Source organism: Bufo gargarizans, chromosome 3, assembly GCF_014858855.1.
Source record: "Bufo gargarizans isolate SCDJY-AF-19 chromosome 3, ASM1485885v1, whole genome shotgun sequence".
Taxonomy (NCBI): Eukaryota; Metazoa; Chordata; class Amphibia; order Anura; family Bufonidae; genus Bufo; species Bufo gargarizans.
The window spans coordinates 83,483,661-83,496,861 of NC_058082.1; the positions used below are offsets into that span (position 1 = coordinate 83,483,661).

General features: G+C 47.5%; 1 protein-coding gene and 1 non-coding gene across 2 annotated transcripts; both read right to left on the minus strand.

Annotated features, from left to right (window-relative positions):
• Positions 1 to 681: 681 nt before the first annotated feature.
• On the minus strand, positions 682 to 10,283 carry LOC122932071 (60S ribosomal protein L21). The gene is made up of 6 exons (XM_044286267.1): positions 10,232 to 10,283; positions 7,851 to 7,929; positions 6,541 to 6,602; positions 4,678 to 4,790; positions 1,006 to 1,156; positions 682 to 810 (listed from the first exon to the last, which is right to left on the minus strand). The coding sequence occupies exons 2-6, from the start codon at positions 7,915 to 7,917 to the stop codon at positions 721 to 723; spliced, it is 483 nt and encodes a 160-aa protein (XP_044142202.1). The 5' UTR covers positions 7,918 to 7,929; positions 10,232 to 10,283; the 3' UTR covers positions 682 to 720.
• On the minus strand, positions 4,519 to 4,650 carry LOC122933547. The gene has a single exon (XR_006388498.1). It is a non-coding gene; the product is annotated as a small nucleolar RNA SNORA27 (small nucleolar RNA).
• Positions 10,284 to 13,201: the final 2,918 nt, after the last annotated feature.

The window sequence follows — 13,201 nt, forward strand, 5'->3', positions numbered from 1 at the left end:
AGTAAGTACCGTAGTACAGATGGGGCTAGGGGATCGGAACGTCAATGAAAGCCATTATAAAAGGTTTAGGCATTAAGGAAGTGAGTGAGCGGTGGGGCCGGAGTACAGTGACCGCACCGGCCCGGCCGCATTTGCATGACACCGGCCCATCCTCCCTCCCCGTCCAGCTGCAGCATCGCAGACTGCGATGTAAAACGGCAGCATTCACCCCATAAGACGCAGGGGCATTTTCTCCCCACTTTTGGGAGTGCATCTTATGGGGTGAAAAATACATTACCTCCTATACGGAGGACAGGAAACCTAAACTAAGGTGTGATGGGGATGAGAACCATTTTGTCTCTTCAGGTTTCCTGTCCCAGATGGGAGGTCCTAGTCGCATGGGTGCTGTCATGGGTGATGGGAAAACAAATTGCCAAAACTTTGGGGGTGACAGTCCATTGGATTGTGATGCAAAACGCAATAAATCTCCAGTATGTTTAAAAACTCGGAAAATATAACATTAGGTCAATGGTAAAACAAGACCAACTTCTGTTACATATGGAGGGTCCCATTTCCAGTGTTGGCAAGCTAATATTAGCTAGAACCAAGCGCCCCAAAAAAAACACAACTAATTTTCTTTATTAAGCTGCTGGCATTAACTGGAATTCAAGTTACTGTCATACAAGAAAGAATCAGACACGCTTTGGCTTCCAAAACGAAGAATATTTTAATTGTGACACATTATGCCATAAACTCATAGGGAATTGGCTCAAGGAGCTCAGGTTCCTTTCCATAATTGCGGACAAAGTGAGCTGCTTTTGGTTGGGCTGGCTGTAAAAAAAACAAAAACAAAATTTATTACCATATTCTGCATCAGAGGTCACCAGGCGCTGGAAATAGCATAAATGCCCTCAGAACCGGTGAAATAATTGACTCATATTTACCACTAAAGTAAATAGTTTGGAGAAAGGTCATCACTGAGCGTCTAAGTGCAGTCACTGATGACCATGGCGAGCAGCTACATACCTGACGCTTCAGTTCCACCCAGACGCCCTTCTCCTTGGCTTCCTTTTTCTTCCTCTCGTTCTCCTTGACGCGCTGCAGGAAGCTGTCTCTGCTCTTGGAGTGGCGGATGTGCTCCACACGGACATTGATTCTTTTGGCAAGGATCTTACCCCTTTAAATCAAAGTGAAGCATTGCTGAAAACTGGCTTTGTAAACTAAAACAAAGAACCAACATGAGGCACTAACATTAAAGAGGTTTTCCCACCTCACAAGTATCAGATGTGGTACCCACCTCAATGCCCTGTTCTTATCAATCAAGAACAGCCCCCCCCCCCCCCCCCCACAGTAAGTGGTGGAGACGATACAATACATGAGCGGCATCCTCCATTACAGGGGTCAGCAACCTTTGGCACTCCAGCTGCTGTGAAACTACAATTCCCAGCATTCACAGGTACTAGGCTGTTCTTGTAACTCCAAAGGAAGTGAAATGAGGATTCTGGGAGTTGTAGTTTCAGAACAGCTGGAGTGCCAGAGGTTGCTGATCCCTGCTCTATTCACTGCTATGAGACTTCCAAATAGCCAAGCAGCACATACTCAGCTTTTATGGGAACTTCCATAGCAGTAAATGGAGGGTGGCCATGCATGCAGTAGCTCTCCTTTAAAGGGAGTCTGTCACCACATTTGAGCCTATTAGACAGATCCAATAGCGTTATATGTGCCACCCAGAAGTTTAAAACAGTACCTTTGTTGCATATACCGGAGTCTTGTTTCAGCCAAAAATGAATTGTAGGTTCTGTAAATGCGCCCTCTTAAGTGCCCAGGGCAGCGTCTCAATCTTCCGAGCCCAAGACCGGACCTCCCCAACGGCTCATAACCCCGCCCTCCGTGTGCCTCTGCCCGCCCGTTTACGCTCCTCCTCTCTCCTGCGGCGCAGTGGAAAAGGAGAGAGGAGGAGAGTGGGCGGGCAGAGGCACACGGAGAGCGGGGTTATGAGCCGTTGGGGAGGTCCGGTCTTGGGCTCGGAAAATTGAGACGCCGCCCTGGGCACGAGAGGGCGCATTTACAGAACCTACAAAGTTCATTTTTGGCTGAAACAAGACTCCGGTATATGCAACAAAGGTACCGTTTTAAACTTCTGGGTGGCACATATAACGCTATTGGATCTGTCTAATAGGCTCAAATGTGGTGACAGACTCCCTTTAAATTCGAGGGCCCCATTCCAGAGATAGAAGAGGGTCCCCAGAGTTGGAACATCTGATATTTGTTGCATATGCTAGTGATATTCCACAAACCGATTGGAAAAATCCTTCTTACCCATCCCTGCAATTAGGCCAATACTTTCCAAATGGTACCTTTGATAAACTCCCTTAAAAGGTGTATTTCGGTTACATTAAAGGAAACATGTCCACAAAATTTTCATCTGCCAGTTCAAACCAGATAGTGACATCTTTTTTCTAATCTGTTTTTATTTTCCGATTACAGATTTATTCCATTTGCTGAACATTATTATGGGGGCGGCCATCTTGCCTGAGCTGTTCTAAACAGCATTTAGACAGCAAAAAAATAAATTGAAAAAAATTGCTTTACAGCAGCCACTTGAGCCATAGACACAATGGTCTGGAGGAGACCTCACTGACTTCTATGGGAGAGTGTTCTAGGTATGCTCTGACCTGTGCAGTACAAGGAAAGAAGACACAAGATTTGACAATCACCTATTGTGAATAGTGGATCCTGTCTTATCTATACATAGTACATAAGGCCAAAAAAAACACATTTGTCCATCCAGTTCGGCCTGGATATACGCAAAGGTGATGTCATTACAGGCAGGATTAGAATGACAGATTAGCAGATAACTGCAGAAAAGTGATCTGTACAGAGCAAGTAGTGGTGGCAATTAGGCTTAGTGACCAGTGTGAAAACTGCAGGATTTTGTGTTTTTATTTAAATATACAGCAACATGGAAAATTAAACTACATTAAAATGTTAAACATAAAAACATGATTTAAACACAATTTTCTGATGACACATTCCCTTTAAGTTATCCCCTATCCACCGGAGTGGCCGGTCGGGCATGCGTGCAGCTGCTCCATTCATTTCTATGGGAGTTCTGGAGATGGACAAGTGCAGCTGAGATGGAGTAACCAGAATGCCCATTTAAAGGGAATGTTTCATCAGAAAGTGACCTGCTGTTTCCATTACTTTATGTTTAACATTTTTTTAATAATTTGTGATGTCATTTTTAAATTTTCAATGTCACTTTTTATATTTAAACTAAAACCAAAAATCCTGAAGTTTCCACCCTGGCCAGCCTAATAGACGCTACTTCTAGGTCTGTTGAGAACATTTTACTGCAGCCATCTGCTTTTCTAAACCTGCCTGTAATGATATCACCTCTGTATATAGATAAGACAGGATTCACCACAGGCGATCAAAGATGATCTATTCTTTCGTTGTACAATGATCTCTGCACAGATCACATAACACGCCTAGAACACAAGTCAAAAGGGTCAGCTCAAGACCATTGTGTCTATAGACAGTGGGGCTGCCGTAAGGAATTTTTTTTATGCTTTGTAAATGCTGTTAACGGCTCAGGCAAGATGGCCACCCCCATAGCTAATGTTCAGGAAACAAAAAAACATTAGAAAAAAAAAGAATGATGTGTTACCATCTGGTTTTAACTGGCAGATAATTTTTGGTGACATTTCCTTTAAGGCTGGAATCAGACCATTTTAGGCTACTTTCACACTGCCGTTTCTAGGTCTGCCTGTGAGATCCGTTTCAAGGCTCTCACAAGCAGCCCAAAACAGATCAGTTTAGGCCCAATGCATTCTGAATGGATGCGGATCCATTCAGAATGCATCAGTTAGGCTCCGCCTCCATTCCGCTCTGGAGGCGGACACCAAAACGCTGCTCGCAGCATTGGTGTCCGCCTGGCGGTGCGGAGCCATATGGATCCGTCCTGACTTACAATGTAGGTCAATGGGGACGAATCCGTCTACATTGACAATATTGGTGTAAACGGATCCGTTTGACTTGCACTTAGACTTTTTTTTGACCAAGTGTATGCAGACGGATCCGTACTGAACAGATACAATTGTTTGCATTTATAGGTGCAGATCCGTCTGTGCAGATACCAGACGGATCCGCACCTAACGCAGGTGTGAAAGTAGCCTCAAGTGCTGAAGTGGATCCAGCAGGAAGTACAAGTGCATCAAAACAGAAGGTCTATTTCCAGTTTAACACTTTCTTCACACAATTCCACCTTTCTTGGTGGTAAAACTGTGCAAGCCAAAACAGAGGGTTGGGGAGCAGGCATTCATGATCCCCTTGACAGGTCCTTTGTTCAAAACACTTGGAAGTTGAACAACCTCTTTAGGATAACATCTGGCGCAAACCCATGGAATAGCCACATTCCATAAAGCTACTTAGTGGTTGGCCAGATCTCTGCGTAACTCAAACGTCATAAAGCAATGTCCACACACCCAGTGTAAAACCGGCGTACTCTATATCAGTCACACTACATGTGGTTTCGGCAGCTGTCTCTTCTGACAGGACACAAGCAACACACGTCAGTTTGCTTGGGTTTTAAGAAGATGTTTTCTGTAGCCCTTTTGAATGACCAATCCAGATATGTACCAATCCAACTGGTAAAGTGAAAGGGCTCTGAACGGACGTCACAGTCTCCTCACTTACTTGATCTGCTTGTTGACAATTATACCCACGGCGTGCTGTGTAACGTTATAGATCCGGCCAGTCTTGCCATGGTAGCATTTATGTGGCATGCCTTTTTGTACTGCGCCCATACCCTGCAAAGAACAAATTTGTACAGAGGGGTAAACGAGAAGTTCAGTCCTCACAATAAGTGTTCATTTCTAGCATTTTATTAGTACGTCTGCTGTAAAGTAGGAGTCACAATATTGGGCTTGTTGTGCAAGGACCACTGTACGGCCATACAGTGGAGCAACCGCTCAGAAACCGGTAATGAAGGGTTCACTGTGGAGTGGCCCAATACTTAAAGGGAATCTGTCACCTGCTTTTACCATTTTAAGCTGTCACCATCGCTATGATAACTAAAGTACCTTATTTCCAGCAGTCTTTACTTTTATGATATGCTAATGAGGCTCCAAGGTGCCCAGAGGGGTGTTTTTTTCCTTCTCCGGTGCACAGTGACGCCCCCCTGCAGTGCCCAAGAACGCCTCCTGATCCTCAAATATCCTCCCACAGCCCCGGCAAACGGTTCCGCCCCCTCCCCACGTCATAGTCTACCTTCTAGAAATGCCCCGTCCTTCCTGTCGGCGGCCAGAAAACACACAGGCGCAGTACTGCCTGCGCGATCATCAACCTCCTCAGGGCAACAGCGCTCAGGTTACATCACTGGGCTCAGCACATGCCCAGTGAGACTTTTGAGGCTGTTGCCCCCAGGAGCTTGATGATCGCGCAAGCCGCAGGCGGTACTGCACCTGTGCAAGTTTTCTGGCTGCCGACAGGAAGAAGGACGGGGCATTTCTAGAAGGTAGACTATGTGGGGAGGGGGCTGAACGAAATAAAGCAAGAAGACTGCTGGAAATAAGGTACTTTAGTGAAGTAGTGTTGGAGTATAAGGTTCCGCATTCACTTGCATTAGATGAGAAATGTTGGCAGATTTGATCATTTTGGTGCCCAGATCCCTTGTAACTAAATCTGAATTCTGATGCAATTTCAAGTACTCGTATCACAAAATGTAGTTTGTGCTCTCAGAACCGAGGAAAATGATATTCATCTTTACTTAGAATAGATTTGCTGATCTCCATTTACTTTCTAACAAATCAAACTAGTTCAAAGTTATCCTCCTGAAGTACGAGGGGCTGGTCCACACCTATCCCCACATCCATGATTATCAGGGCCAGACATCTTACACATGCTCTCCGAGTACCAGCAGTTGCAGACTGCGCATGTGCCGCTGCCATCTGAGTGCACCTGTAAGAAGAGGCAGCACTCCTCCATCTGAAGCACTTCAAGGCAGACCAAGACATCAGCAGCAGCTCCAGATCCTTCTGCACTTCCACCTACACTCTGAGTAACAGCACAGGCATGAAGTTGGCAAGACCAGGCAAGATGTCAGGCTCTTGTAATCAAGGGGAAGGAGGGAGAAGTCTCCTGAGCAGCAGGTCTGGCCCCTTGGTGATCCAGGAAGCTGACTTAACCAATTTGATTAATTAGAATTGATTCGTCAATTTCTAGTTAGGAGAAAGGACAGAGCATGAGTAGTGCAGGAACAATGGACTATATAAAAGGACAAGGAAGTGGCACCGGAGTAGAAATGAGCCAATTAGAGAAACTATTCCACTACGTTCTTATTCCCTGCCAAATGCAAATTTCACACCTTATGTGAAAACCTTAAAGGGAACCTGTCATCTTGCTGAGGGCAGCATAAAATACTGATCGAAATGCTGATCTCAGCGGTGTGTCACTCATGAGCTAAAAGTGGTTGCCGATGATTGTGAGGTCGGTTGATCAAAGGTTCCCTTTAAAATGTAATGGTTGATCAGTCATATTTTAGCTGTAATAAATCCTTACCTTGATGTCCACAATATCACCCTTCTTGTAGATACGCATGTACGTTGATAGGGGAACCACTCCTAGAGAAAGACGGGAAAAGTTATCCACAACCGGAAAAACTACACAAAATTAGTAAGTAATTTGTTAGCTAAAGAACCTGCAGCATAAGGCTACTTTCACACTAGCGTTCTGCTGTCCGCTCGTGAGCTCCGTTTGAAGGGGCTCACGAGCGGAGCAGAACGCTTCCGTCCAGCCCTGATGCAGTCTGAATGGATGCGGATCCGCTCAGACTGCATCAGTCTGGCAGCGTTCAGCCTCCGCTCGCCTCCGCACGGCCAGCTGAACGCTGCTTGCAGCGTTCAGCTGTCCGCCTGGCCGTGCGGATCCGTCCAGACTTACAATGTAAGTCAATGGGAACGGATCCGCTTGAAGATGACACCATATGGCTCAATCTTCAAGCGGATCCGTCCCCCATTGACTTTACATTGAAAGTCTGAACGGATCCACTCAGGCTACTTGCGCACTTAGAAATTTTTCTAAGTTATTAATGCAGACGGATCCGTACTGAACGGAGCCTCAGTCTGCATTAATATGATCGGATCCGTTCAGAACGGATCCGATCAAGCGCAAGTGTGAAAGTAGCCTAAGCCTGTCATGTACCGAGTCTGCTACAATGTATCAGCACAGATCCAAACAGCCTGGAGTCCATGGTGTAGCTCCAAGTACTTTTGGGCTAAATACAATTGTAGCAAATTCTGAGCTGTGAGAAGTGATAGGCCTCTAAGGCTACACAACTCTTGAAGTTTTACTAACTCAAGACAAAAAGGATAAAAAAAACCTCAGCGGTGGCCTTCATCTCACTATAGGTCGTTTGTGCTCTCAGAACCGGTGAAATGATTGACTCATATTTACTTAGAAAGTAAATAGTTTGGAGAAAGGTCATCACAGAGCATTAGATTTTTACATAAAGCAATGAGGGTATAACTACCGAGGACAGTGGAGCAGAGCAAATCACTCTGCCCCATGGCACCATTCACCCTACAGCCTGGGATGCTCAAAGCTGCCAAGAAAGCGAGGCCCTTAGTCCCCAATTTCGACTGGAGAAAAGGGTGACCATGGGCAGCACCCACAGACCCCCATCTGACTTGCTTGCATAACCTGCCCAAATGGTAATACATATAAGTGGGCTGTTGTGGTACAACCCCCTTAAATATAAAGTGTGCCCTCAATAACAGTAGAGTTGCTTTTTCAGTGTAATTATCCACCAGCAAGCTGGTCAGGCCTCCTCGTACGCTCAGGTCACCTGATGTGGTGGACGGGTCTCTTACCATGTTTACGGAAGGGTCTGGAGAACATATAACGCGTTCCACGCCTTTTGCCTCTTGTGTTGGTCATGGTTGCACCTTACTGCAGAAAGTAAAATAAAACAATTTTAACCACTGTGCACATAGAGACCAGTGAACAGATACATGATTGTGCCGGGGGATAAGGACACAATACACACCCCCCCCCCCCAAATACAGGGATTACAAATTCAGGACAACAGCCACAGCACAGACTACGGGAACATAGTCACTAGAGACGAGCAAATTTCATATTTTTAAATTGCAATTAGTTTACTGGTAAATGCAGAATGGCGTTATGGATTCCGTTACCACGGACGATAACGCAATTCTATGACGGAATGCCTTTAGAGGCATTCCGTTATTCATTCCCTCATGAAGTCTATGGGCTGCAAAACGAATCTGTCCCGTTTCTGTTAAGGATGGAGAAGACTCCCCTGCATAACGGAACAGATCAGTTTTGCAGCCCACAGACTTCTATTATGAGGGAATGAATAACGGAATGCCTCTAAAGGCATTCCGTCATAGAATTGCGTTATCGTCCGTGGTAACGGAATCCATAACGCAATTCTGCTTTCACGAGTAAACGAATCTTAAACTAAATTTCAAAACATGAAATTTGCTCATCTCTAATCGTCACTAGGATGGCATCGCACGCAACCAACCCTCAGCAAGAGCCCCCACAAGGCCCAGTGTCAGGACTGAGGGGGACAGATGTCCCCAGACGCACCAATTATCCCCATGGGCAACACAGCACTAAAAATGCATGTGTTTTTTCCTATGGCAATTAGAAGAAAAAAAAACACACCAAAATACACCGTATGTAAACTCAGCCTGAGGCGGTATTCAAGCTTATGGATGACATCCGAGGACAAGGCAGTACAACTCCCAGCAGCCCCACTGATGACAGGTATCCAGAGCTGCGCAACTTTTTTTTTTTGCTGTGTACAAGACCAGTTAGAGAGCACTTTATAAAGACGCTACATTAATATTTTAAAGCTTAAGTGCACACGGTCAGGATTCATGTGCGGGGAATCCACACAGAAATCCGCAGGTGTTCGCAGGCAAATCTGTGCGATCAATCCACATCAATTGGTGCGGATTTTCCGCATGCAGATTTTACTAAGTGAATGAACAAAATACGGTCTGGAAAAATAAAATTGACATGCTGTGGATTTTAAAATCCACACCGCAGGTCAATATCTACACGGAAATGTACATGACCTACGGTCCGGATTTTCCGCACGCAATCCTGATCGTGTGCATTTAACTTAAGGGTCCGTGTGAGGAGACCACCGATTATGACTAAAATGAGACAGAAGCGCACGCCTGCACCGCGGCCCAGCTTCCACCATTGGAGCAGTGACTGCGCGTGCGCCCCTAACACTTCCAGGAAGTGGTGTATGTACAGCTTCTGCTTCGGAAGTGGAACAGCGGGGCAGGCATGAGATTGACACGGCCATCCCTCCTTGCCCTGACAATGAAGCAAAAGCGGGAGATTCTTCACCAGCAGGATCAACCCCACAGAGGGGAAACACTCTGGAAGAGAAATATTCACTCATCCCATACAGTGTATAGCGGCTGTGCTTGGTATGGCCGCTCAGCCCCATTCACACGGCCTAGGAAAAGCTTAGAAAAGGCGGCAGAAAGCACCGGTGCCTTCTCAAACAGCTGATCAGCGGCGGACCTGGGTGTCAGACCGCCGCTGATCAAGAAAATTCCCATCAACTACACTTTTCTCTGCAGACTCTCATAGAAAGGAACTTTTTTTTTTTTTTTTTTTTACAGTTAGAGCCAATGGGCACTACATGCCTATACAGTGCCACATGGTGCGGGCAATACTCTCAATCTGACACAATTAGGGGTGATGTGAACAGAGCCTTACCAGTACAATGTATTATATAGGGGAGACCTATACGCGGGCAAAAAAAATATATATAAAATAACTTGCCAATAGCAACTAAACGCCAGCTTAGGTTTATATGATAATTTTGGAAAACAGCCATCCCTGCTCCACACTGCCCAGTGCCCACCAATCCCCGCTGTGTACATGAGCGATCTCAAAGGGGTGATCAACTTCAAGGCGTCTCATGCCATACGGGCGACAACTAACACACACTCAGCTCTGCTACCTCAGCAGATGAACCTCTGGGTTTGTGTAGTGTGACACGACCATCCCCAACCGGCAGGGAGGCCGCACATACAGCAGCCGGTGCTCGTAAGCAGCAGCCCCTCTCACCCCGGAAACGTCCCCGCCAACTCCCCGTGTACTCCCCCTGACACAACGGCCGATCATATAACGAAAACCCCGAGGGCTATGATGAATTCCCCTCACATCCCGGGAGCCCGAGCTCTCATGCGGCTACCTGCAAGATGGCGGGTCCAGCGGAAAGAGAGAGCTCTGAGCTCCGCCTCTCCGTACATCTACCCCTCTAGGACTGTCTAAGTCAGTGCCTGACCGGAAATACGGGACCGCCGGACATTGGAAGAGCTCGCATGAAATATGTCAGGGGTAGGCGAGCAATACAGAAGTAAACCTATAGACGACTGAGCTGCAGTTATAGAAAATTCTACACAGGCAATGACACAGACTGCTATTTTAGGGCGGACGGCAAGAGGATGGGCAGCTTGTCAGTGAAGCGGTAGGCCCCGCCTCTGTGTCATGACGTCACTGGCCACGGTGTAATGCTGTGACGGCTAACCTCTGGCACTCCAGCTATGGTAAAACTACAATTCCCAAGATGCACACTTGCTTAACTGTTCTCAGAACTCCATAGAAATGAATGGAGCATGCTGGGAGTCGTAGTTTCACCACAGCTGGAGTCCCAGAGGTTAGGCATTACTGGTAATGCTTTGAGTGGTTGGTCTGGGCTGTTGTGAAGTTATGTGTCCAAATCCCCTGTTCTGCCAAATCTCTATACCTTGCGAAAAGTCTATACCGGAAGTGACGCGGCCGCACAGGAATCAGCTGGAGGAGGGTGTGCGCTGCGCAAGCGTACATCCACTGGCTTAGGAAAGAATCGTTGCAGCGCCGAGATAGAAGTACTTCGTGCACCGTGCGGGCGCACTTAGGGGTATAGAGATTTTGCAGCGCAAAATGTTGCATCAGATCTCCCTACCCCTGAGTGCGCATGCGCGCACAAATCATTAGATCAAATCAGGATGAACTACCACTGATTTGTGGGCGCCTGCGCACTCAGGGGTAGGGAGATCTGATGCAACATTTTGCACTGCAAAATCTCAATACCCCTAAATGCGCACGCGCCGTGCACGAAGTACTTCTATCTCGGCGCTGCAACGATTCCTTCCTAAGCCAGTGGATTTGCGCAGCGCCGCGCACACCCTCCTCCAGCTGATTCCTGTGCGGCTGCGTCACTTCCGGTATAGACTTTTCGCAAGGTATAGAGATCTGGCAGAACACCCCTGCTCCTGCAGTGCTGCCCCTCTGGCACCCTCGCCAGTCTCCATTTACTTTCCTGCAGTAAATAAATTCACAATTAGGGCTCATGTTGATCCGCAAAACACGGATGACGTCCGTGTGCATTCCTTATTTTGCGGAGCGGAACAGCCGGCCCCTAATAGAACAGTCCTATCCTTGTCCGTAATGCAGACAATAATAGGACATATTTTATTTTTTTGTGCAGAATGGACATACGGAAACGTAATGCACACATAATAATTTCCGTTTTTTTGTGGCCCCATTGAAGTGAATGGTTCCGCATACGGGCCGTAAAAAAAACACGGAACACACACAGAGAAAATTTCATGCACACGGTCGTTTCCGGCTATGGCCCATATTACAGCCCGCAAATAGCGGGTCCGCAATATACAGGCGCCGGCCATGTGCTCACGGCATTCACTATGGATTGCTTCTGTGGGATTTCTGTTCGTGCCTCCACTCCTTAAAAAAATAGAACTTGTTCTATTTTTTGCGGTGCGGAAGGATCACGTACCCATTCAAGTTAAATGGGCCTGGATCCGGCGCGGCAGCCGCATGGATGGTGCCCGTGCATTGGGGACCGCAAATTGCAGTCCCCAATGCATGGAACAGCCAAACAGCGGCCGTGTGCAAGAGCACTTATGGGGATGTCCGGCCTAGGAGCGTGGCAACCCTTATGGTCCTAACCTGTGTCCATTTAAAAAAAGAAAAAAGCCCCGTACCCACAATGCCACCCTGTTGCTGGCTATTCTGGGCTCCACAAGACCAGGTAGTGGCTTAGTCCCGTGACCGCTGCAGCCAATCACTGGCCTCAGAGGTCATGTACTTGAACAGCAAATCACTGTTAGTGATGTGCTATTCAAGCAGATGGGACTGCTCCAGCTTTTTGGGGTAGCCCCAAGTGCCAGAAGTACACAGCTCCATCCATTGTGTAGCGTATGGAGCTGGCAGGGGCGGATGGCCATAGACCTTACAGGGAAATTTCCTGGTGGGCCGATGCCCAGGGGGCCGCCTGAGCTCTCCTCATGGCCAGCCAGTGGAAGATTTTGGGGATGTATTTTGTGCTGCTGGCAGTATTTTGTGATGAACTGTGGTACTTGGCTCTGTTGGGGTGGAGTAATGTGCCACAATATGGTATTGCTGGTCCTGCCTTCCATCAATTTGGACCCAACTACAAAATGGGGCCACTTTTAGTATTTTCCAGGGCCACTTTAATGGGGTATTCCCATCACAGACAATGGGGGCATATCACTAGGATATGCCCCCATTGTCTGATAGGTGCGGGTGACGGTCCCACCTCTGGGACCCACACCTACAACGAGAACAGAGCAGGGAGAGTTGTGGCCACCACCAAGCGCTGCTCCCATTCATTTCTATGGGGCCGACGGAAAGAGCCGAGCCAGCGCTCGGCTGTTTTCGGCGGCCCCATAGAAATGAATGGAGGACGGCTGCGCATGCGCAGTGCTCCCTCCACTACTTTCTCCGGTCCTTTCTATGTGTAGGTGCGGGTCCCAGAGGTGGGACTCCCACCTATCAGACAATGGAGGCATATTCTAGCGATATGCCCCCATTGTCTGTGATGTCAAAACCCCTTTAGGTTCCCAGTCTGCCCCTGGGAGCTGGTGACTGCAGCGCTGCTCCAGTTGAAGTGAATGAGAGCAGCTGTGCAGTAACCAGTAACCCTGTCCACTCCACAATGGAGGGAGCCGTGTTGTTCCAGCACTGGAGCTACTATGAAACAGCTGATCATAGGGGCGTCATCGAGACCTATTCGGAGGATAAGCCACCCTGAACAACCCCTTCCTTGTGGACTGCCAGGTAACACGTTGCTGTGGTGGGACAACCCCCGGAGGTATATTCTGTGGACCACCACCGATCACAAGAACAATCGAACAGT

Bases quoted from the DNA above. Each gene is read 5' to 3' on its own strand.
- LOC122932071 (XM_044286267.1), bottom strand. From the start codon at position 7,917: ATGACCAACACAAGAGGCAAAAGGCGTGGAACGCGTTATATGTTCTCC. The intron at 6,603-7,850 runs GTAAGAGACCCG...GTCTTTCTCTAG, and splicing joins CAGACCCTTCCGTAAACATG to GAGTGGTTCCCCTATCAACG. The intron at 1,157-4,677 runs GTAAGTGAGGAG...TTTGATTTAAAG, and splicing joins ATTGTCAACAAGCAGATCAA to GGGTAAGATCCTTGCCAAAA.